The sequence below is a fragment of the Bos indicus genome, chromosome 4 (assembly GCF_029378745.1).
Source record: "Bos indicus isolate NIAB-ARS_2022 breed Sahiwal x Tharparkar chromosome 4, NIAB-ARS_B.indTharparkar_mat_pri_1.0, whole genome shotgun sequence".
NCBI lineage: Eukaryota > Metazoa > Chordata > Mammalia > Artiodactyla > Bovidae > Bos > Bos indicus.
Window position 1 is genome coordinate 88,171,783 of NC_091763.1, and position 24,102 is coordinate 88,195,884.

Below are 24,102 nucleotides of genomic sequence, written 5' to 3' on the forward strand. Positions count from 1 at the left end.
CTTTATGCCAACTTTTTCACTCTCCTCTTTCACTTTAATCAAGAGGCTCTTTAGTTCTTCTTCACTTTCTGCCATAAGGTTGGTGTCATCTGTATATCTGAGATAACTGATATTTCTCCCAGCAATCTTGATTCCAACTTGTACTACATCCAGCCTGAAGTTTCTCGTGATATACTCTGTATAGAAGTTAAATAAGCAAGGTGACAACATACAGCTGCTCTCCCTATTTGGAACCAGTCTGTTTTTCCATGTCCAGTTCTAACTGTTGTTTCCTGACCTGTATACAGATTTCTCAAGAGGCAGGTCAGGTGGTCTGGTAGTCCCATCTCTTGAAGAATTTTCCACAGTTTGTTGTTATCCACATGGTCAAAGGCTTTAGCATAGTCAATAAAGCAGAAATAGATGTTTTTCTGGAACTCTCTTGCTATTTCCATGATCCGGTGGATGGTGGCAATTTGATCTCTGGTTCCTCTGCCTTTTCTAAAACCAGCTTGAACATCTGGAAGTTCACGGTTCACATATCGCTGAAGCCTGGCTTGGAGAATTTTGAGCATTACTTTACTGGCGTGTGAGATGAGTGCAGTTGTGCAGTAGTTTGAGCATTCTTTGGCATTGCCTTTCTCTGGGATTGGAATGAAAACTGACCTTTTCCAGTGCTGTGGCCACTGCTGAGTTTTCCAAATTTGCTGGCATATTGAGTGCAGCACTTTCACAGCATCATCTTTCAGGTTTTGAAATGGCTCAACTGGAATTCCATCACCTCCACTAGCTTTGTTCATATTGATGCTTTCTAAGGCCCACTTGACTTCACATTCCAGGATGTCTGGCTCTAGGTGAGTGATTACACCATCGTGACTATCTTGGTCATGAAGATCTTTTTTGCACAGTTCTTCTGTGTATTCTTGCTACCTCCTCTTAATATCTTCTGCTTCTGTCGGTCCATACCATTTCTGTCCTTTATCGAGCCCATCTTTGCATGAAATGTTCCCTTGGTATCTCTAATTTTCTTGAAGAGATCTCTAGTCTTTCCCATTCTGTTGTTTTCCTCTATTTCTTTGCATTGATCGCTGAGGAAGGCTTTCTTATCTCTCCTTGCAATTCTTTGGAACTCTGCATTCAGATGCTTATATCTTTCCTTTTCTCCTTTGCTTTTCATTTCTCTTCTTTTCACAGCTATTTGTAAGGCCTCCTCAGACAGCTGTTTTGCTTTTTTGCATTTCTTTTCATGGGGATGGTGTTGATCCCTGTCTCCTGTACAATGTCACGAACCTCCATCCGTAGTTCATCAGGCACTCTATCTATCAGATCTAGTCCCTTAAATCTATTTCTCCCTTCCACTGTATAACCATAAGGGATTTGTTTAGGTCATACCTGAATGGTCTAGTGGTTTTCCCCACTTTCTTCAATTTCAGTCTGAATTTGGCATAAGGAGTTCATGATCTGAGCCACAGTCAACTCCTGGTCTTGTTTTTGCTGACTGTATAGAGCTTCTCCATCTTTGGTTGCAAAGAATATCATCAACCTGATTTTGGTGTTGGCCATCTAGGGATGTCCATGTGTAGAGTTTTTTCTTGTGTCATTGGAAGAGCATGTTTGCTACGACCAGTGCATTCTCTTGGCAAAACTCTATTAGCCTTTTCCCTGCTTCATTCTGTACTCCAAGGCCAAATCTGCCTGCTACTTCAGGTGTTTCTTGACTTCCTACTTTTGCATTCCAGTCCCCTATAATGAAAAGGACATCTTTTTTTGGGTGTTAGTTCTAAAAGGTCTTGTAGGTCTTCATAGAACCATTCAATTTCAGCTAATTGTTGGGGCATAGACTTCGATTACCCTGATACTGAATGGTTTGCCTTGGAAACGAACAGAGATCATCTGTCGTTTTTGAGATTGCATCCAAGTACTGCATTTTGGACTCTTTTGTTGACTATGATGGCTACCCCATTTCTTCTAAGGGATTCCTGCCCACAGTAGTAAATATAATGGTCATCTGAGTTAATTCAGCCATTCCAGTCCATTTTAGCTCGCGGGTTCTTAGAATGTCAACGTTCACTCTTGCCATCTTCTATTTGACCACTTCCAATTTGCCTTGATTCATGGACCTAACATTCCAGGTTCCTATGCAATATTGCTCTTTAAAGCTTCGGACCTTTCTTCTATCACCAAAGGGTAGAAGAGTCAATTCAACAAACATTGCCCAGACCTAATGAGCAAGGTCCTATCTGGTGCCCTAAAGTATGGACATGGACAGTTAAGAGAACAGTATGTACAGAGAATCACGGGGCAAGGAAAAGATCTCTGAGCACAAGCCATGCTGTTAATTTCCTCAGGATGATGTCTACAAGTCTGAGATGACAGTGACAGTTCAGATAACAAAAGAAGTCACCCTCAACATACCGCTATATATATTTTTAAAAAAGACATAAAAATCAAATGTTGCCTGAAGATAGTCTTGTCTTTGATATAGCATATTATCTTACATAGTTAAAATCATTCTCCTAAATTGACTTATTTTGCTTTTATTACTGAGGAGCAGGTTATCTGGAGAAAAAGTTAAACTTTGTTATCAGTTTTACAAAACTATGCAATTGTTACTATGAACCACAAGAGGGCAACAGTTTCAAAGACCGGAGTAAAGAATATAGAATGAAAATTATTATTATAAATTACTTAGCTTGTGAACCAGAATTTTAATTCCCCCCAAAAAGCAGAACTTTAACAATATTATTCTTGAGGTTCTTATTCAGAATTTTAGGCCTAGAAGAAAACTAAAAGATGTCTCTTTTTGTGTAAGAAATTCCATTTTCATTTTCTTCCATATAAATCATCTAAGTCGTGTCCAACCCTTGTAACCCCATTGACTATAGCCCGCCAGGCTCCTCTATCCATGGAATTGTCCAGGCAAGAATACTGGAGTGGGCTGCCATTTTAGCCATATAAAATATCTCTGTTCTTCTTTAATTTAGAAAATTTATATAAAATTATTTACTGTATAACAGTAACTTACACATGCATATATCTTTGTATTTTTAAGTACCATCATAAATGTAATATTTTGTATTTTTTACTTATAAAGCCCTCTGAAGTAGATATGCCAGAAATTATTAAGTCCTTTTATAGATAAAGAAACTGAGGCTTAGGAGAAAGGAGTAACTTGTCCAAGTAAATACCATTAATAAGTAGAAAAGGTAGAATCTCATTAAGCATATTTTCCACTAGTTTACACAGCTGCCTGTTAACCAAACAAGATAACAATGATACCTTTGGTCTATCCATATAAATTTAGAATATTATTTAAATAGAGCTCTGCTATAATCCAACTTTACTTCTCTACTTGTCAATAAGACCTTCACAGACAACCTGCAAGCAGTGCTCACTATTTAACTATTAACACTAAGAAACAAGCTTTGCTTTCATCTGAGAGAAGATGGAAATAGAAGTGACATTTAAAATGAAACAGTATTTGCAGAGGTCAGTGATTAGGAGAAAGGGAAAGCAGACACAGAAACCTCAGGAGCAAGTTTAACTGTTACCTCCAAATACTATCACTTTCCCAAAGCCATTCAATTTTGCAGGTTATAAAAGAGACAGATGTATTAATACTATTGCTTTGTTAAACTTGGTGTTTAATTGTTTCATCTTCAGGAAATAGCACAGTACCAGAGAGCTACTTAAATAGACTCAACATCTGACACCTAAAATTGTATTCGATTAGAAAGGAAAGGATGACATGAGTAACAAAACACATAATAACATCCACAAACACACAGTATATAAAGAAACAAAGTGACAGTATGAAAATTTTCTTGAAGTTGGTATTATGAGCAATTACAGAGATGTCAGACTATTATTTCTTTAGATAAAAAGGTTGTGTTCAACTAAAAAAAAAAAACTTGAGGCTATTTTTAATTTTTTTAATTCTTATCTATTATCCCAAGAGCACAACTTTACTTTCCAGTATCTAAGGTAATAAATAACTCTTCTGGTTACTTCCACTTTAGAGGTACTCCTGGGAAAGCAGAAGCTAGAGACAGCTGAATTGCTACATCCATGGGTTCCCCCTCATTCATTCATTTAATCATTCTACCAATATTTGTTGAGGTAAGTACAAAAAAAGAGATCATCCAAAAAAAATAAATGAGTCATTTGCTTATGGAGCTGACAATCCAGTGGTAAAAATTAACATTAAAAAATGTATTGTTACTAATTGTGGTATTATAAAGTAAAATTGGGGGTGCAATGAGAACCGTGATATGATAATTTGGATATCCAAGATGTACTGTCTGTCACAGAAGGCTTTGTGTAGGTGACATTTAAGATGAGATTAGAAGCTGGGCACTGAGAAAAGGCTTCAAGAAAAATAGTGTATCCTGCTCAAAGTAGTGATTGATTGGCTTGTACAAATAACTGAGGCTTTTTAACTGTGTCAAGACTAGCACACATCCTGTGGAAGAAATAAGCCATAAAAATCCAATGTGCAGACAATACATATGTGTGTGTGTGTATGTGTGTGCTGAGTCGCTTCAGTTGTGTCCAACTCTCTGTGACCCTATGGACTGTTTGTTACCCACCAGGCTCCTCAGTCCATGGGATTCTCCAGGCAAGGATACTGGAGTGGGTTGTCATGCCCTCCCCCAGGACTTCTTCACACACAGGAATCAAACCCGTGTCTCTTACATCTGCTTCATTGCAGGTGGTTTCTTTACTGTTAGTGCCACCTAGGAAGCCCTATGTATGTGTATACACACATATATATTAATATTTATAATCATTGTAGAGGGGAATAAAAAAGGTGTCTCCTCTGAAGAGGAGAATCAGAGGCAGGGTGCTGGACTGAGGGCTTCAAGACAGTCCAATTCTGAGTTCACAGATTTCTAAGACCATTAAGAGAATCAGACTGGACAATACTTTCTCTTTTTATCTCACAGGGATAAGGATCAAATAAGATAATACACTAAAACTGAATAGTTTATCTTTTGTTAATATAAAAGCATTTTCAATTTTACTCTGGCCTTAATTCCTGTCCCAAATCTAAGACACTATTCATATTTTAAAATTTTCTAGTCCAGATTCCCCAGACAACTTCTTAAAATAACAAGGTCTTCCTTTTGTCTTTAGTAAACTCGTTTTTCCTACTAATGAAAAATTAATATTTTATGCAAAGCCTATTTCAAACTTACGTTCTAGTGCATTATAAAGAAGTTCAAAATCTTCTTTTCTTTGAGGATTATGCCTCCGGTAATAATCCAGTTTCATCCACTCTTCTTTTTCTCTTATCTTCCTGTGTTCTTCCTCTGCTTCCCACTGCAACCTGAACATTTTCTGTCTTCTTAAACCCTCTACCACAACTTTAGCATGCCATCGTCTGTAGTAAGTCTGTATCACAATTATCTATAGTTAAATTAAAGAAAATAAAATATGGTCAACCTTACTAGACAAGGAAAAGAAACAATGATTATTTCTATTGCAATTCAACAACTACTAAAAAATACTGAGTGTCCAGCTTTAGCTCTATGCCATAAACTCTCACATACATTCTAACAGAAATACAATAGCTATCTGACTTTGAAATCTAGTAGCAGGTATACTATAGGAGACAGTTAGTATGATGTTAAGAGCACAGACTCTGGAACAAAAATTAGTTTAAATCTTCCCTGTTCCTACTACTCACTAGTTAGTTAATTTTTAGTAAGTTACCTGCCATCTCTGTGATTTAGTACCCTCATGTGCAAAAGAGTGATAATGACAGTATTATGCATGTAAGTGCTTAGCTCAAGCCTGGTACACCACAGGTCCTCAATAAATACTACTCTTGTTATGAATATTAATTTATCTCTAGTTTTTCTTGTCATTAGCTTAGGCTCATATTTTTAAAAAATGGTGCAATCCTAAAGGAAATCAATCCTGAATCTTCACTGGAAGGACTGATGCTGAAGCTGACATTCCAATACTTTGGTCACCTGATGCAAAGAACTGACTCACTGGAAAAGACCCTGATGCTGGGAAAGACTGAAGGCAGGAGGAGAAGGGGATGACAGAAGACAAGATCATTGGATGGCATCACCAACTCAATGGACATGAGTTTGAGCAAGCTCTGGAAGGTGGTGAGGGACAGGAAGACCTGGTGTGCTACAGTCCATGGGTCACAAGGATTCAGACATGACTGAGCAACTGAACAACCACCACATAGCAGGGCTTCCTAGGTGGCGCTAGTGGTAAAGAAACCACCTGTCAGTACAGGAGACCTGAGAGACATGCGTTCAATTCCTGGGTCAGGAAGATCCCCTGGGGAGGGCAGGGCAACTCACTCCAGTGTTCTTGCCTGGAGAATCCCATGGACAGAGGAGCCTGGAGAGCTTCAGTCCATGCGGTTGCAAAGAGTCAGACACGACTGAAGTGACTTAGCACACAACCACACAGCACATAAGTTACACGTGGAAACCACCAAAGCAAACATGTATTTATTAAATTGTGAGAAAAATACATATGTCTGGAGATACAGTATAGTACTAGAGCCTAAAAAAGCTTGTGACATAAGGGAGAGTTTTTGTTTTTTATTTACTAAACTAATTTTTAAAAAAGTAAAATATAGAGAGGTTAGATCAAGATTGAGGGTAAAGAATAGGCTGACACATCCTTTCCCTTCATCCTAATCCCTAATAATTACATAAAAATTATAGAAGCAGAAAACAGTAAAGACACTGGATCATACTGAAGGAGTCCTCCAACAGAACAGAAACTGTGAAAAAATCCCTTTAAGAAAGGAGACAAGTGGAATAAATTGAAGAAGGAATTAGTGTTATGGCTCTTTTAGAATTTTTCTAGCAGGATTTCCAATCTGTACTGGAAAATCCCCCATGGAGAGAAAACACTGAAGGAATCTACAGCCTAATTATGTACCGGAGAGGCTAGCTAGAAAAAGTGTCTCTAAAATGTTTCAGTCCCAGAATTGGTGGATCCTGTGAGGAGAAGGGCAACTAAAAAGATGACTGCTTGATAAATGCAGAAGAGACAGGCTCCTCTAAAGCAATTCAGACAAAGATCACCAGAGGTATTTGCCTCTAAGTTAGGAAAGAGTGGGCTTCCCTGGTGGCTCGCATGGTAAAGACTCTACCTGCAATGAAGGAGATGTGAGTTCGATCCCTGAGTCTGGAAGATTGCCTGGAGAAGGGAATGGCTACCCACTCCAGTATTCTTGGGAATTCCATGGACAGAGGAGCCTGGTGGGCTACAGTCCATGCGGTTGTGAAGAGTTGAACACGACCAAGTGACCAGCATACACAAGAGTGGTTAGGGTCCCAGAAGGCTGGTGACCAGAAGCCTCCTCTCCAGAAAACTAGATGCCTTCCAGAATTAAGCCTTGCCAATCCCCTAAACCCACTGGGGTTAGTTAGGCTACAGTAAAAAAATATGTTATAACACACTGGACATCAGGAATTTCAAATACTCTGTAGTACACCTCCAAGAGTAGACAAAGATTTGAAAGGAAACAACAAAATAAAAGGTTCTTCATTTAATGTAGAAGAAATTACATTTGTGTGCAAGAGAATCACTAAAACGAAGGTTCTCAAAGTATGGTGACCAGAGTACCAGCAGCAGCAGAAACTGGAAAATTGTTAGAAAAAAAAATTGTTGGGCCCCACCCCAGAGTTACTGAATTGGGAACTCTGGGGTAGGCATGGATTCTGTGTATTCACACATTTTCCAGATGTTCTGATGCCTGCTAAAGGTTTAGAACCATTCTTAAAGAGTAAAATGAAACAAAAAACAAGACCAGACTAGACAGAGTTAACATTTTCAGAGGGAAAGGAAAGGCCATTGAATCAACAAAAAGGAAGCAACAAAAAACTGTGACCAAAGTTTATTTTTTGAAATTAAAAAAAAAAAATCAGTATAGTGAGTTCAGGTTGGGGGCTGTTAAACTTATTGAACTTATTAAAAATACTAAGACCCAGTTGTTTAAACAGCTTTTCCCTTCTCATGTGATAATCTAGGGATTGGGCCTGGATTGGCAAACGGTTTAGGGCCAGTAGGAAGCTCTGTGTGAATATTACAGGTGGCTTCCTCCTTGAATATCTTAGGGGTTGGTCAACTTATCATCATCTTCTAGCCTGTCGAAAGGGGGAAAAGACAAAAGAACTGCAACCCAATCACTTCAACAGCAGTATCCAGAAGGGGCACACATCATTTCCACTCCCATTTCTTTCCCCAGGCCTCATCAACATAGAAAAGAGGTTGTAAAATGTAGTTTTCAATGTTATGGCCTCTTTTGTGCTGTGCTGTGCTCAGTCGTGTCCAATTCTTTGTAACCCCATGGACTACAGCCTGCCAGGCTCCTCTGTCCATGGGATTCTCCAGGAAAGAATACTGGAGTGGGTTGCCATTTCCTCCTCCAGGGGATCTTCCCAACCCAGCAACTGAATCCGCATATCTTGTGTCTCCTACACTGGCAGGTGGATTCTTTATCATTAGCTTCAAATGGGAAGCCTGTTCTTGTCTCATGCCCAGCTAAAGATTTACTACAATGAGAAGAATGAGTATCAGCCAATAACTATTAATAGAAGTTTATTCTGCTAATCTGCAGAATATGTGGAGTCTAAGAGGGAATCAGTAAGCAAGAAACTTAGGCAAAAAAATCTTTTAGAACACAGGGTGAAAGACTGCAAAAATTAGAAAGAATGGAGAAAAATTGAGAAACATGGAAGATAAATGCAGACGTTCCAAAATATGTCTGATACAAGTTTCAGACAGAACAAGGAAAATTGGATTAGAGAAATAGTTCAAAATATAAGAACATTTCACCAAACTAAAGAAAGACCCAGACAGAAAGGAACCATCACCAGATCAAAAGCACATCGCAATAAGATTACTTTATGCTCATTCAGTTATATCCAAATCTTTGCGACCCCACAGACTGTAGCCCGCCCAGTTCCTCTGTCCATGGGATTCTTCAGGCAAGAATACTGGAATGGATTGCCATTTCCTTTTCCGGAGGTTCTTCCTAACCCAGGAATCAAACCTGTGTCTCCTGCATCACAGGCGAATACTTTACCCACTGAGCCATTGGGGAGGCCTACAGATTAAAATCCTAAAAGCTTCCACAAAGAGGAAACAAAGAACTGAGAATCCCATTTCCATCAGATACACTATCTTTGTACCTGTTTTAATCAAAAACTGCTACAAAGGTATAAAAGAAAATAATTCTGAAAATAAGTTTGAATCTAACCTACTATACCCACTCAAACTAAAACCCAAAATGAGGTTAATTCAATAGGACTTACATGGTTCACCTCAAATGCATAATAATCTCTGAAATAATTACTAGAGATTATGCACTAAGAAGAACAATAAGTTGAAGATGAAAAATTAAAGAAGTGAACAAAAACTTTCAAAAAAGTTTTAAGCTATAACCTTTATTATTTGAAAAAATCATATATAATAACAATGTAAATATATAAGAATAATCTGAAGTCATAATTATATAGTAAATTATAATGATATATATAATTGTAATTCCAATATCAACCCTCACTGAATGGGAAGAGTGAAGGAGGAGGATAAAGAAATGAAAAAAAGCCAGCTAGGGTCCTTGACTTATTCATGGAAAAAAATATACAGCCCGATTAAGTATGCATTTGGTATAAAAAATCAGGGCTTCCCTGGTGGCTCAGATAGTAAAGAATCTGCCTGTAATGCAGGAGACCTGGATTTGATCCTGTGTTGGAAAGATCCACTGGAGAAGGGAATGGCTATCCACTCCAGTATTCTTGCCTGGAGAATTCCATGGACAGAGGAACCAGGCAGGCTACGGTCCATGGGGTTGCAAAGAGTTAGACACGACTGAGCGACCAACACTTTCACTTTTCATAAAAATTTTAAGTGCATTAAAAAATTTTATGAATAGCCACTAAAAAAATAGAAACAAAGTACCTACTTCTAAACTATTAAAGAACAAAAACATGAAAAGTTTAGTCAAATCAAAAAAGTTAGTAAACTAAGTCACTAAGTCAAGTCAAAAAAGGTAATAAACAAACAAGAATAAATAAATAAAAAGCAAAATGATATAAATGGAAGGAATGACTAGAGAAATATCAGTAGTCACACATAATATAATCTTATTCACAACAAGAAAGATTTAAAATAAATACTAAGCATTTAGCTTAGTATTAGAAGTTCAAGAATAAAATAAACATGACAAAAAATAGAAAGGAATCAATCAAGATGGTAGAATTTATTAAATGGAAATTTACTCCTTACACTGGCTTTTAACCAATCCCTCTGTCTACAGCTCACATCTCAATTCTTTCTTGCACAGAACCTCCAATTCACTTTCAAGATTCTATGGGACAAATTAATTTGGTTTTTGATGCCATCCCCTTGGCAGGCATTTAGATTTTCACTTTCTCTGCTCAAGTAAGTCAAGTTAACACTTCTCCATCTGCTTTATATAACTTTAAAAAATCGACTGGCATTTACTGTTCTCTCTTTTCATATATTCTTTGTTCCTGTATGTTTATAATTTTCTTATTCCTTTAATATCACTTTATCGGAGTCTGAAAAGTGTTGGAGTGAAAACCCGTAGAGAAAACCTAACAGCTTTTCTCTCCTATTTCCATATAAACCTCAATCTTACTCGGGAGCAACAACATACATCTTTAAAAATGTAATTATCACATACTCCCAACATGGACAGTCACATGACCCAGTTCAGGCCAATGAGCTATAACTTGAATCACTGGCTTTCCGGGGAAATTGCTGAATGGCCTCCATGAGACATGCTCCATGACTTTTCCCTTCTTCTTGCAGATGCAGACATTATGCTGAAGGTTGATAAATCATTTTATCATCACAATAGTGACAAGCTCATGATAATAAGGTGTGTGTGTGTGTGTGTATGTGCGCGTGCACACGTGCGCATGCATTCCATTGTGTCTGACTCTTTGTGACCCCATGGACTGGGGCCTCCAAGCTCCTCTGTCCATGGAATCTTCCAGGCAAGAATACTTGAACAGGTTGCCATTTCCTACTCCAGAGGACCTTCCCAACCCAGGGATCAAACCCACGTCTCTTGCATCTCCTACATTGGCAGGCGGATTTTTTACCACTGTGCTGTCTGGGAAGCAATAATAGGATTAATGGATTGGAAAGGTTAACAGGAGTTCAGGTTCCTAATGACATCACAGAGCCACCAGCCAGGCCTCGTACAGCCAAAAATTAATAATTAGTTCAGACTGAGAAAATAAGAATATATCGAGCTCAAATACCAAACATGAGTAAAGTCAGCTACAAAGTTAATAGGAAATAATATTTCTCCCAAGGACACTCTGCAGCTATAAAATGTCATAACAAACCCCTTCTTTGAGTGACTATGATTTTCTTATTCTGAGAAACTTTGTTTCCTAAAATCATAATCTATCACAAACTTTGTCTGAAATTAGATCACTAAGGATGAAACGTCCCACTCTTGCCTGGGGGATCTACATTATTTTGACAGAAAGAAGCAGCCTTGATTCACAACCAACGTGCTGAACTTCAGAGAAGAAACAACATTCCATATCTCCCTCCTAACTTTGTTAAGAAAGCAACAGGACTCTGGTCCATGTCTCAGTCCAGACCTGACGTTGATCCATCTACACACAACTTTGTTTTATACCAAAACAGTGTATCAAAATACTGTATCACTTAAATGTCACCAAAATGTCATTCCTCCCCAAAACTCTATAATAGCTCCATCTTCTCCTTTTGTGAGAATTAGTTTCCACTGAAAAAATAAAAATTATTCAGGCTGAAATAACTTCAGGCACTGATAAAGTCAGCTACAAAGTTAGCCCCGTGGTCCCCCTGGTGAGCAGTCTCCCTCAGTGCAATGAGTCAACAAACACCAGTAAAGGCTCATCTCTCAAGGTCCTGGGCTAATTGGGCTAGAAAGCAGTCTAGATCCAGGTTTCTTGTCACACAAAAAACAAAATCACTGCTTTCAATTCTTTCTACTTAAGCAAAATGATGCTAGGAGGTAACACAGATAAAATGTATCTGCTTCATATGTCATGTTTAACTGAAATCCCAAATGTTTAATAGGGTAAAGATGTCAGTTTTTAAAAATACAGATACAGGATCAACTGCAGCCTCAAGGAAGGACTAGCTGGGAGCAGGGTGATGGTGCATGGGTCTTACCCACAGGGAAGCTAAAAAAAAAAAAAAAAATACAGATACACAAATTTGTGTGTACACAAATACACACAAACTTTAAAACAAAGTTATATTTATGACTATTGGGTGATACAGCCTTCTATAACAATATATAAAATGCAAAACCACAAAAGGGAATATTATTAATAATAAATTTTACAATAAAGACATCATAAAGTAAGTATGATTGATAGGTTGAGATAAAATATAAAAACATATGTAATATTATAATATCTATAAGGAGACAAAAAATTTTAAATGTTATGTGCTACTATGAAGGGTACTCCAGTACCCTTGCCTGGAAAATCCCATGGACGGGGGAGTGTTATAGACTCCTCCATGGGGTCACAAAGAGTCGGACACAACTGAGCAACTTCACTTCACTTCACTATGAAGTCAGTACGGAATGGTTTCTGGTCATATAATTTGGTACAATATTTCTGAAAAACACTGGAAATATCTTAAGACTTTAAAAAAGTCATCATTTTTCTCCTAGTAATTCAACTTCTAACATCTCTAAGTATTTTTTAAATGCACACTACAATTTATAGAGCATTAAAACATGTCTACATGTCCTACAAAACAAAGTAATTACACTGTTTATATTGTGACATAATATAATGCCATTAAATCATTTATAATAAAAAGGAAAAGGTAGAGAAATGTTTATGATATAATGCTATGTGTACAAGAAACTCCTTTAAAATTCCATGCATAATTATCTCCCAATGGAAAGTAAGAAAAAGAAAAATCTGAGTGAGAAATTTTCTGCTTTTTTTTTTTAATGATTAATGCCATTTGCAGGGCTTCCCAGGTGGCACAAGTGGTAAAGAACATGCCTACCATCGCAGGAGACATGAGATGCAGGTTTGACCCCTGGGTCAGGAATATTCTTGCCTGGAGAATTCCATGGATAAAGGAGCCTGGCAGGCTACAATTCATAGGGCTGCAAAGAGTCGGACACAACTTATCATGCAATGCCATTTGGAAAAACAGAAGGAAAATACTGTATTGACTACGTTCAGGGTTAGTCAGATATGAATAAATTTTTGTTTAAAATATATTGTCAGGGAATATCAATAAAGATACAGAAAAAAAAAAACAAGTAGAAATTTGGGGTTTGACAGTAAAACAACTGAAATGAAAACACAAAAAAACATGCTCAACAGCAGAGTTTAACTGGCAAAAGAAAGAATGAATTTAATAATAAATCATTAGAAATTATCCACTCTGAAGAAAAGGGGGAAAAGATAAAGTATAAGAGACTCAGAGACCTTTAGGATACCATCAACTAAACCAGTGTACTTAAATATAGAGGAAAGTCTTCAAACTGAAAGAAAATTATATGAAATGTTAATTTTAACTCAAGCAAGATGTAGGTGATTGCTATTTGCTTTTCTTATTTTTAATAAGCATGTTTAAACAAATATATACATTTAAAACTTAAAAAATAAAAGTCAACTGCATAAAAACAATAATTATAAAAGGAATTATAAGACTTAGAACATACAAAGAACATACATGTTTGTATGATGATAGCACAGATAGCCAAAAGAAGGGATAAACAGAGTTCTATTGAAGCAAAGTTTCAATTTTTATTGAATTTCAGTTAGTATTAATATGAAGTATGTTGCTATAAAACGAGATATATATTCTAATGCCTAAATTACACTTGGAGCAACCACTTAGCAAATGATTTTTTTAAATTCTTAAACAATAAAGCAGTAATGAAAAAAACTTCATTAAAATTGGGCAAAGTATCTGAATATACATTTCTCTTAAAAGTATATATGCAAGTTGTTTATAAGTACATGAAAAATATTCTGTATCATTAGCCACAGGGTATGCAAATCAAAACCACAATGAGATACCACTTTAAACTCACTAGGATGGCAATAATCCAAAAGTGTTGATAAGGATATGGAGAAATTGGAATCCTTACACACTGATGGTGGGACATAAATACGGTGAAACTGCTTTGGAAAACAGCCTGGAAGTTCCTCAAAAAGTTACAGGGAATTACCATTTGATCTAGCAGTTACATTCCTAGCCATATACCCAAGAGAAATGAAAATACATATCCGTATAAAAATTTTTATGTGAATGATTATAGCAGTTTTATTCCTAATAGCCAAGAGGCGGAAAAAAATCAAATGTCCATCAACTGAAAAATGGATAAACAAAATGTGGTGTATATATATTGACCTACCTACAGTAGGTATATACAATTGGGTATATATCATGTGCGTGTGTTAGTCGCTAGTCATGTCTGAATCTTTGTGACCCCATGGACTCTAGCCCACCAGGCTCCTCTATCCATGGCAAGAATACGGGAGTGGATTGCCCTTTCCTTCTCCAGGGGATTTTCCTGACCCAGGATCGAACCCGGGTCTCCCGTATTGCAGGCAGATTCTTTACCATCTGAGCTATACGTGTTGCAACACGGAGACTATACACTGTATGATTACATGCATATGAAATATCCAGAATGGGCAAATCAACAGAGGCAGAGAGTATATGAGTGGTTGTCTAAAGCAGAAAGGACTGGGGAAACAGGGTCTGGCTACTGTTAGATGTGGTCTTTCTTTCTGGGATGATGAGTTGTTTAGTCACTAAGTTGTGTCTGACTCTTTTGCAACCCCATGGACTATAGCCCACCAGTCTCCTCTGTTCATGGGATTCTCCAGGCAAGAATACTGGAGTGGGTTGCCATTTCCTTCTCCTGGGGATGTTCCCAACCCATGGATCAAAGTCGCGTCTCCTGCATTGGCAGGTGGATTCTTTACCACTGAGTCACCAGGGAAGTTCTCTAGGATAATGAGAATATTCTAAAATTGATGTGGTAATGGTTGCATAACTCTATTTCCATAGTAAAAAAAATTTTTTTAATCACTGAATTGTACACTTTTTTAAAAAGTACACATTGTATGGAAAATGAAAATTTTAATTAAAAAAAAAAGGATTAAGATGGTACTATAAAACACTTATTTAACATAAAAGAAGGCACTAAATGAACAGGGGAACCAGAGAGCCACACAGCATATAGAAAACAAATAGCTGATATACTCTAGTCTTATCAATAGTCACATTATAAATATAAATTTATTAAACAGTCCAATCAAAAGGCAGAGATTATCAGATTGGATAAAGAAACATGATCCAATTATATGCTCTCTAAAAGAAATATACTCTATATTCAAAGCCTCAAATAGATTGAATGCAAAAGGATAAAAAAAGAAAAACAGATCATATAAACAATAATATAAAAGTGATGGAGTGACTTTATTAATATCAGATAAAATTGATTTTAATATCCAATTGATCTATTAGTTTGGAAAGTTCCATATAGGTGATTCAAATGTCAGAGGGTTCAGGCCAAAGGACAGAAGATTGAAGCCAAGGGACAGAGAGGACAAAGCTAATAAAAAGAAAAGGGATTTACCAAAGGAAAGGGAAGGATTAGGAACATTTAGGATTCTGGTTCCTTATCTCGGGGTGTGACTGGAGACAGTGACTGCTTTTTAGTAGCAATAAAACTTAACTCACACTGGACTTTCCAGGTGGCGCTAGTGGTAAGAAAAAAACACTCTCCAACACAGGTGGTTTTAAGACGGGAGTTCAATCCCTAGGTTGGGAAGACAGGAGGAGCCAGTATTGTGGATCAACCCACTCCAGTATTCTTGCCTGGAGAATCCTATGGACAGAGAAGCCTGGCAGGCTATAGTCCATAGGGTCATAAGGAGTAGGACAAGACTGAAGCAACTTAGCATGCACGTACACACACACACACACACACACACACACACTGACAAACTTTCTCTTCTTGATCTAATTCTAATTAAGTTCCTTTGAGCTTTTTTTCCAGCTAGGCCTTGACTTTTGGGCTTCTCTGTTCATCAATGAATTGTCCAGTTTTAGAAAGAGCCCAGCTAAATTGGGCTTCCCAGGTGGCGCTAGTGGTAAAGAACCCGCCTGCCAATGCAGGACACATAAGATATGTGAGTTGGATCCCTAGGTCAGGAAGATTCCCCTGGAGGAGGGCATGACAACCCACTCCAGTATTCTTGCCTGAAGAATCCCTTGGACAGAAGAGCCTGGCAAGCTACAGTCCACAGGGTCTCAGAAGAGTCAGACACAATGAAGCAACTTAGTATGCACACAGGTACCAACTAAATCAGTTTAACCAGAAATCCCACCTTTGACATCTGATTACCCTTAATTGACTAATCACTCTGGCCTGCCTTTACCACAAACGCTGTTAGACTGGTTTAGCCAGGATTCCCCCATACCCCAGATGTTTTCTCTTTGTAATTTTCCATTCACTGACCCCCTCCTACCCTGTTCCTTGATTATATTTTCCCCCTTTTCCTTATTGCATTCAAAGTTGAGCTTAATCGCTCTTCCCTATTTCAAAACTCCATTGTAGTATTCCCTTTTGAATCGTCTGCTTACCATCGTTCACAAAGTGTTTAGAATAATTTTTTCTTGAACAACAACAACACTCATGTGAGTTCCGTAAGCAAGTGTGCTTAGGGAAATACACACAGAGACACACAAAGAACAATTGGCTTATAAATTTACTTTTTAGTATTTCCCTTTTAACAAGTTACCTTACCGCCTGTAATCTCTTAGCATGGTATTCTGCTGCTGAGACATATTTTCCTGGTTTTACCAGCTTATCAGTAATATTTGAAACATACACACCAATTTTAGTCATCTGTGTGGACGTTGTATTTGTAGTTTGCTGGAGCCTTCCTTTCTGAAAAACTGTCTAAAATAAAAACAAAAAAATTAAGTATACACTACACATAAATTGAGTAAAGAGCATATTTTGTACATATTTAATGTACTATTTTTCATTATTTTAATCACCATATAATTCCTTAGAAGATTTTAATTTATTTAGAGAGCTACACAATATAACCTGTGCTGATTCTGCAGCTTCAAAAATCTATATGGAAAAATAAAACAATTACCTGCGTATCCCTACAAAATGCATTCGGTTTTTCAGGAATCTTTTTAGGTACAGTTTGTGTTCCAGCATTGTGATATTCTATTCCTGTTATTTTATGTCTGAATCCACCAAGAAATGGTTTGTGAAAATCAGATTTTATCATCTCAACAGCTACTTCCTGGTACTGATCAATGCCTGAGGAGATAAAACCAAGTTTAAATGGAAGTTCAACTACAAACAGACTCTAAAATTATTTATCTAAAAGATATCAAATGACAAACCAGTTTGTACTCTGACTGTTATGATCTGAGAGGCTTCAGCTGGTCTAGCTATTCTTCTGACTGGGTATAGATCTGGATGTAAAGAAAACATTTCCACTTGCACAACATCCTGGGGCTTAATTCCATGTTGTAGTAGCGTCTCATGATTTTTAAGAACTGTTCCTAAAAATGAGATAAAATTATAAGAAATATTATGATAAAGAAACAATTATATGTACTCATTTTAAGGAATGTTAAACATCAAAGGTGCCTATATGAATGTATATTGTTTAATTACCAAATAAAAATATTGATGATGTCCATCTCTTGCTGTATTGTTAGCATGGAAAACTCCGCAATGGAAAAAATTAAGGTGGTATTCCTGACCAAGAATTCAGCATTAAAAGGAAAGTAAAATTACAACTCTCAAATCATCAGAAATACAAATATACAATAACCATGCAACTATAAACATTTAAAAATTAAAAACGCATTCTATAATATGAGAAAAATCATATTCTAAGCAATGATTCTCTAAAAAGAATCACAATGTGTTATACATTAAGCATGGATCATATCCATATCAGGGAAAGCCTGATTAGTTTAATATACACCCTTCCTTGAATGCAGAAAAGTATACAGAGTCTAAAGAATCCCTTCTTTTCTGTTTCTATTATCAGAAATTCATATAAATTAATTCATGCCAAGGTGGAGCTAAGCCTGTTTCTTGCTGAAAAAAGGGGGTACGTGATCACTTTATTTTTATGTTTATTGCTTGAACTTATACCTTCAATCCACTGGTTTAGTTCATAAATTCACTGTAAATTTATTTCTATATTTTAAGGTATACAGAAATACATACAATGTTACTGGCTGCTGCTTTGTATAATGACAGAATCTATATCTATCTTTCCAATGTATGTTCATCCTAAATTACAATTAGGAATTTAACATAGCAAAGGGCTGTTTTACTCATTCTTAGAAATATGTCAGATACCACTAGTCTATTTTAGCTATGTTCAAGAAAGCACATTCAAAAATTTTTGAGTTTCAATTTCACCTTAAATTCTTAATTTAATAAAATTAACATTATAGGGATTTTGTGATAGGTTGAATAATGGCCCTAAAATATATCCATGTACTAATTCCCAGAATCTATGAAGGGTAGATTATCCTGAGATGATGATATGACCAGTAGAGAGAGATTTAAATATGCTATGCTGCCGGGTTTGAAAATGAGGAAACTCAAGAATGCAAGAAGTACAACTCTAGAAGATGGAAAAGGCAAGGAAACAGATTCTCCCCAGAACCTCCAGAGAGAGAAAATCACTGCTGACACCTTGACTTTATCCAAGCGAAATTGATTTAGGATATTTGGACCCCAGAACTGTAACCAAAATTAATGTGTTGCTTTAAGCCAATAATTTTGTCAATTGTTACAACAGCCATAGAAAACTAATAGAGAATCCTCTTCAAACTAATACAGAGCTCTCTTCATTCTTCTCATTGTTTCTAGAATAGGCTTAGCCCCACCAAACCTGAACTTCAGTTCTAGTACTAGAAGAAAGTACCTATCTTAGAGTATGGTTGGCACAGAATCAAGCTCTTTTTTTATTGCTGCTGGCATAAGTCTGTTATCCAGTGGCGATGTGCAGTGCTATGCTGAGCTTAATCGCTCAGTCATGTCTTACTCTTTGCGACCCAATGGACGCCCACCAGACTGCTCTGTCTATGAGGACTCTTCAGGCAAGAATACTGGAGTGGGTTGTCATGACCTCCTCCAAGGGATTTTCCTAACCCAGGGATCGAAGCCTGGTGTCCCGCATTGTAGGCAGATTCTTTACCATCTAAGCCACCAGGAAAGCCCAGTGATGCATGGTACTTACACATAAAGACGAAAGGTCATGAAATGCAAAGAAAGAGATCCTTAGGTACCACTGGCCAGCTACTCCAGTCTCAAAACACTCTCTATTCTCCAGTTTTGAATTTCACCTTATAGTTAATGCCAAGCAGTTCCAAATTTCCTTTTTGGAATCATGCCTACAAATTAAGTTCAGACTCTGACATTCATAAGCTGTGGGAATTTGTACAAGTTCCTTAAGCTTTAGCTTCCATCTCCCTTCAAAAAGTTAACAGTAACATCTACCTCAAGGGATTGTTGTGTAGATCGAATGATAGTGTGATAATGTAGATAGAACATTTTGTAAAAGGACTAGCACATGCTGCTGCTGCTGCTAAGTCACTTCAGTCGTGTCCGACTCTGATCGACCCCATAGATGGCAGCCCACCAGGCTCCCCCGTCCCTGGGATTCTCCAGGCAAGAATGCTGGAGTGGGTTGCCATTTCCTTCTCCAATGCATGAAAGTGAAAAGTGAAAGTGAAGTCGCTAAGTCGTGTCCGACTCTTCGCAACCCCATGAACCGCAACACGCCAGGCCTTCCTGTCCATCACCAACTCCCAGAGTCCATCCAAACCCATGTCCATTGAGTCGATGATGCCATCCAACCATCTCATCCTCTGTCGTCCCCTTCTCCTCCTGCCCTCAATCTTTTCCAGCATCACGGTCTTTTCAAATGAGGCAGCTCTTTGCATCAGGTGGCCAAAGTATTGGAGTTTCAGCTTCAGCATCAGTCCTTCCAGTGAATATTCAGGACTGATTTTCTTTAGGATGGAATGGTTGGATCTCCTTGCAGTCCAAGGGACTCTCAAGAGTCTTCTCCTACACCATAGTTCAAAAGCTTCAATTCTTCGGCGCTCAGCTTTCTTTATAGTCCAACTCTCACATCCATACATGACTACTGGAAAAACCATAGCCTTGACTAGATGGACCTTTGTTGACAAAGTAATGTCTCTGCTTTTTAATATGCTATCTAGGTTGGTCATAACTTTCTTTCCAAGGAGTAAGCATCTTTTAATTTCATGACTGCAATCACCATCTGCAGCAATTTTGGAGCCCAGAAAAATAAAGTCAGCCACTGTTTCCACTGTTTCCCCATCTATTTGCCATGAAGTGATGGGACCGGATGCCATGATCTTAGTTTTCAGAATGTTGAGCTTTAAGCCAACTTTTTCACTCTCCTCTTTCACTTTCATCAAGAGGCTCTTTAGTTCTTCTTCACTTTCTGCCATAAGGGTGGTGTCATCTGCATATCTGAGGTTATTGATATTTCTCCCAGAAATCTTGATTCCAGCTTGTGCTTCCTTCAGCCCAGAGTTTCTCATGATGTACTCTGCATGTAAGTCAAATAAGCAGGGTGACAATATACAGTCTTGACGTACTCCTTTTCCTATTTGGAACCAGTCTGTGTTCCATGTCCAGTTTTAACAGTTGCTTCCTGACCTGCATACAGGTTTCTCAAGAGGCAGGTCAGGTGGTCTGGTATTCCCACCTCTTTCAGAATTTTCCACAGTTTATTGTGATCCAAAGCTCATTGAATTAGCCATCATCATCAATATAATCTTTACATGATCATCGTTACAGTAACTATTTAAATTTTAGCTTTGTTTCCTCTGTCAAACTTTAATAACCAGTTGTTTGAATACACTGACATCTTACTATTGGAGCACATTCATTATAATAGTTTTCTAAAAATAATCTTGAAATTTCTCTGATTTGGCAAGGAGGAAGAACTTAATAGGTATGGCTTATGCCTATTTAGCACTTAGAATTTCCCCCAACAAATGTTCTTATTTTTGCCCTAGAAACTTTGTGGCATCTTTGTAACTTAATATGAAAACTTTTAAAAAAACAAAATGTCATGATCTGTGTAGGCATAATCTACAGAAACATTTACTGAGCTATGCCAGTCCGTTTAATTCTATCACAGTTATTAAGACTACAGCCTGTCATGATACAAGGCTAATATAAGGTGTGGTACTCCATATTGCCCACAAAATATAAATAAATTTGAACATCATCAGAACCTGAATTGACCTTAATGTATAGAAGACTGATAGATACACCATTTTCAGTCCTCTTCCCTTTCTATACATGCTCATTCATCATTTATTTTTCTAAAAAACTCATTTCCTCCTACTCTCCAAAAATAATTTACTTCTAGTACCTCTAAACTTCTTACCATTTCCTCAAAGACCCAGGTTTTCTCACCTCTTTTGGACTTAACACAAGTATTATCACTGTAATTAGATGAAGCTTTCTAGAATCTCCCAGTTTTTTTCTTCCTTGTTCTCACAGATTTTTTTGAGCACATATCCATTAAAACATTTGCACAATGTGTAGTAACCACTGCATACGTCTTCTTCCTTCCTAGTCTACGAGCAACTTGAAAATAGGGATTTTATTTCATGTTTCTTTCTATCTTTGGTTCTTAGCAAAGTATTTAGAACTTTGTCCTCAGTAATAATTCATTGACTGAAAGAATGTATATAACAGCAGTATAATGTTCAAACAGTAAACATCGAGATATTTAGTTTTACAAATCAAAGATCTTGCTTATTTACATGTTAAGACTAAAGAAGTCTTTGTAAGTTTTATTAGCCTCCAAGCTTACCTGCACATCTTATCTGCAGGACAAAAGCTGGGACACCTAGCAGGGGTGAAAAATGATCCTTCAGGCATCTTAGAACAGTGTCAACTTTAAAGGGAATTACAATTTCCTGGCCCACAGGAAGAAGTATGACTTTTACTGTAGATAAAAAGAGAAAACAAAGAGTAGTAGTTAAATGCAAGGGTCAGCATCATATAGTATACACGCAGATAGAGAATTATGGGACAATTTGTTATCAAAGGAATGCAATTTGCTTCCGCATGTCTCCCATCATGCCTCCACGATAAGAGTTAGTTTTCATTTTCTAGGAGGAGAAGTGACAAACATTCATTTGCAACGTTTTTGCTTTGAAAATCAATCCATTATCTCAAGAAATAGCATCACTGGTCAATGCCTGCTCCCGCAGCTCCAGCTCAAAGTTCAGCTCTCTCTTCCACTGCCTACTATGAGGATCTGTGCATGTTTGAGATTACCTCCTCACCCAGAATACCATGAGAAATAGGAAATGAGACTAAAATGCTTTTAAAGATTCTTTTAAAATCATTTAAGATTTTTAAAGATTCCCAATATCTGGTACATATTATTCAGATATCAACATAGAGAATATCTCAGAAAAATCAAGCGTTTTTGTGTGGTATTACAAAGGGAGAACCTGAGACCTGAACTTAGAAATGTACATGCTTTGATTACATATTGATAACAGGCATCAGGAAATCAATGCGTATTCATGAAGTTAAGAAAAACCAATAGGGAAATTTTCAGAGAAAATGTTCTTTGACCTTGCAATGACAAAAGATCATCTAAGTCCATTCTTCTTTCCATAATTGATCTATGTCTGTAGCTGGCAGAATGCAAAACAGAAAATCACTGTTTATTATAAATATCTGGAATAACTATGCACAAATCTACTTGTCACAAAAAAATAGACATTATGTGGTTTACTTCTGACTCTAAAATAAAAATCAAGCTACTTACGTGTCAAAAATTGAGAAAAATTGTTACTATAAAATGATTATCTGTTCACAAAATGTAGGAAGGAAATAAAGTACAGAAATTATTATGATGTAAACTGTTTATTTTTACATCTACAAACTTTATATGTTAATAGGGAAGATGTAATAAGTAAGATGGAATGAAGAGTACACATTTCAAACCAAAACAGTTTTGTATATTTCTAGATGCCTGACATGACAGTTCTCATAAAGGTCTGTGAGACATTTATCTGTAATACTAGCATGAAATGTATCAAGGTATTGTTGATGCTAAGGTTCTTTAAGCTTATTTTCACAGCTCTTTCTCAAGAACACTCTTACAGATGTTAAATTATCAGAAGGCTATTTTAATTGTTTCCTGGGTTCAAAGTTCTACAATTAATATATGTTAAACTTTTATTTCCAGATGTTCAAGCTGGTTTTAGAAAAGGCAAAGGAACCAGAGATCAAATTGCCAACATCTGCCAGATCATCGAAAAAGCAAGAGAGTTCCAGAAAAACATCTATTTCCGCTTTATTGACTATGCCAAAGCCTTTGACTGTGTGGATCACAATAAACTGTGGAAAATTCTGAAAGAGATAGGAATACCACATCACCTGACCTGCCTCTTGAGAAACCTATAGGCAGGTCAGGAAGCAACAGTTAGAACTGGACATGGAACAACAGACTGGTTCCAAATAGGAAAAGGAGTATGTCAAGGCTGTACATTGTCACCCTGCTTATTTAACTGATATGCAGAGTACATCATGAGAAACGCTGGGCTGGAAGAAGCACAAGCTGGAATCAAGATTGCCGGGAGAAATAACAATAACCTCAGATATGCAGATGACACCACCCTTATGGCAGAAAGTCAAGAGGAACTAAAGAGCCTCTTGATGAAAGTGAAAGAGGAGAGTGAAAAAGTTGGCTTAAAGCTCAACATTCAGAAAACAAAGATCATGGCATCTGGTCCCATCACTTCATGGGAAATAGATGGGGATACAGTGGAAACAGTGTCAGACTTTATTTTGGGGGGCTCCAAAATCACTGCAGATGGTGACTGCAGCCATAAAATTAAAAGATGTTTACTCGTTGGAAGAAAAGTTATGACCAACCTAGATAGCATATTTAAAAGCAAAGACATTACTTTGCCAATTAAGGTACGTCTAGTCAAGGCTATGGTTTTTCCAGTGGTCATGTATGGATGTGAGAGTTGGACTGT

The 24,102-nt window shown here is 37.2% G+C and overlaps 1 protein-coding gene and 1 non-coding gene across 3 annotated transcripts in view; one reads left to right on the top strand and one right to left on the bottom strand.

The window, feature by feature from the left end:
- Window positions 1-24,102, bottom strand: part of IQUB (IQ motif and ubiquitin domain containing) — an 82,057-nt gene that overhangs the window by 49,466 nt on the left and 8,489 nt on the right. For both annotated transcript variants that reach the window (XM_070788075.1, XM_070788076.1), the window contains exons 3-7: window positions 21,912-22,046; window positions 17,422-17,583; window positions 17,163-17,335; window positions 16,802-16,957; window positions 5,178-5,388 (exon numbers count right to left, since the gene is read on the bottom strand). In XM_070788075.1, coding sequence (XP_070644176.1) covers window positions 5,178-5,388; window positions 16,802-16,957; window positions 17,163-17,335; window positions 17,422-17,583; window positions 21,912-22,046 — 837 coding nt within the window. The remainder of the gene's footprint in view (window positions 1-5,177; window positions 5,389-16,801; window positions 16,958-17,162; window positions 17,336-17,421; window positions 17,584-21,911; window positions 22,047-24,102) is intronic.
- LOC139182834 (U7 small nuclear RNA) lies at window positions 6,792-6,854 on the top strand. The gene has a single exon (XR_011566402.1). It is a non-coding gene; the product is annotated as a U7 small nuclear RNA (small nuclear RNA).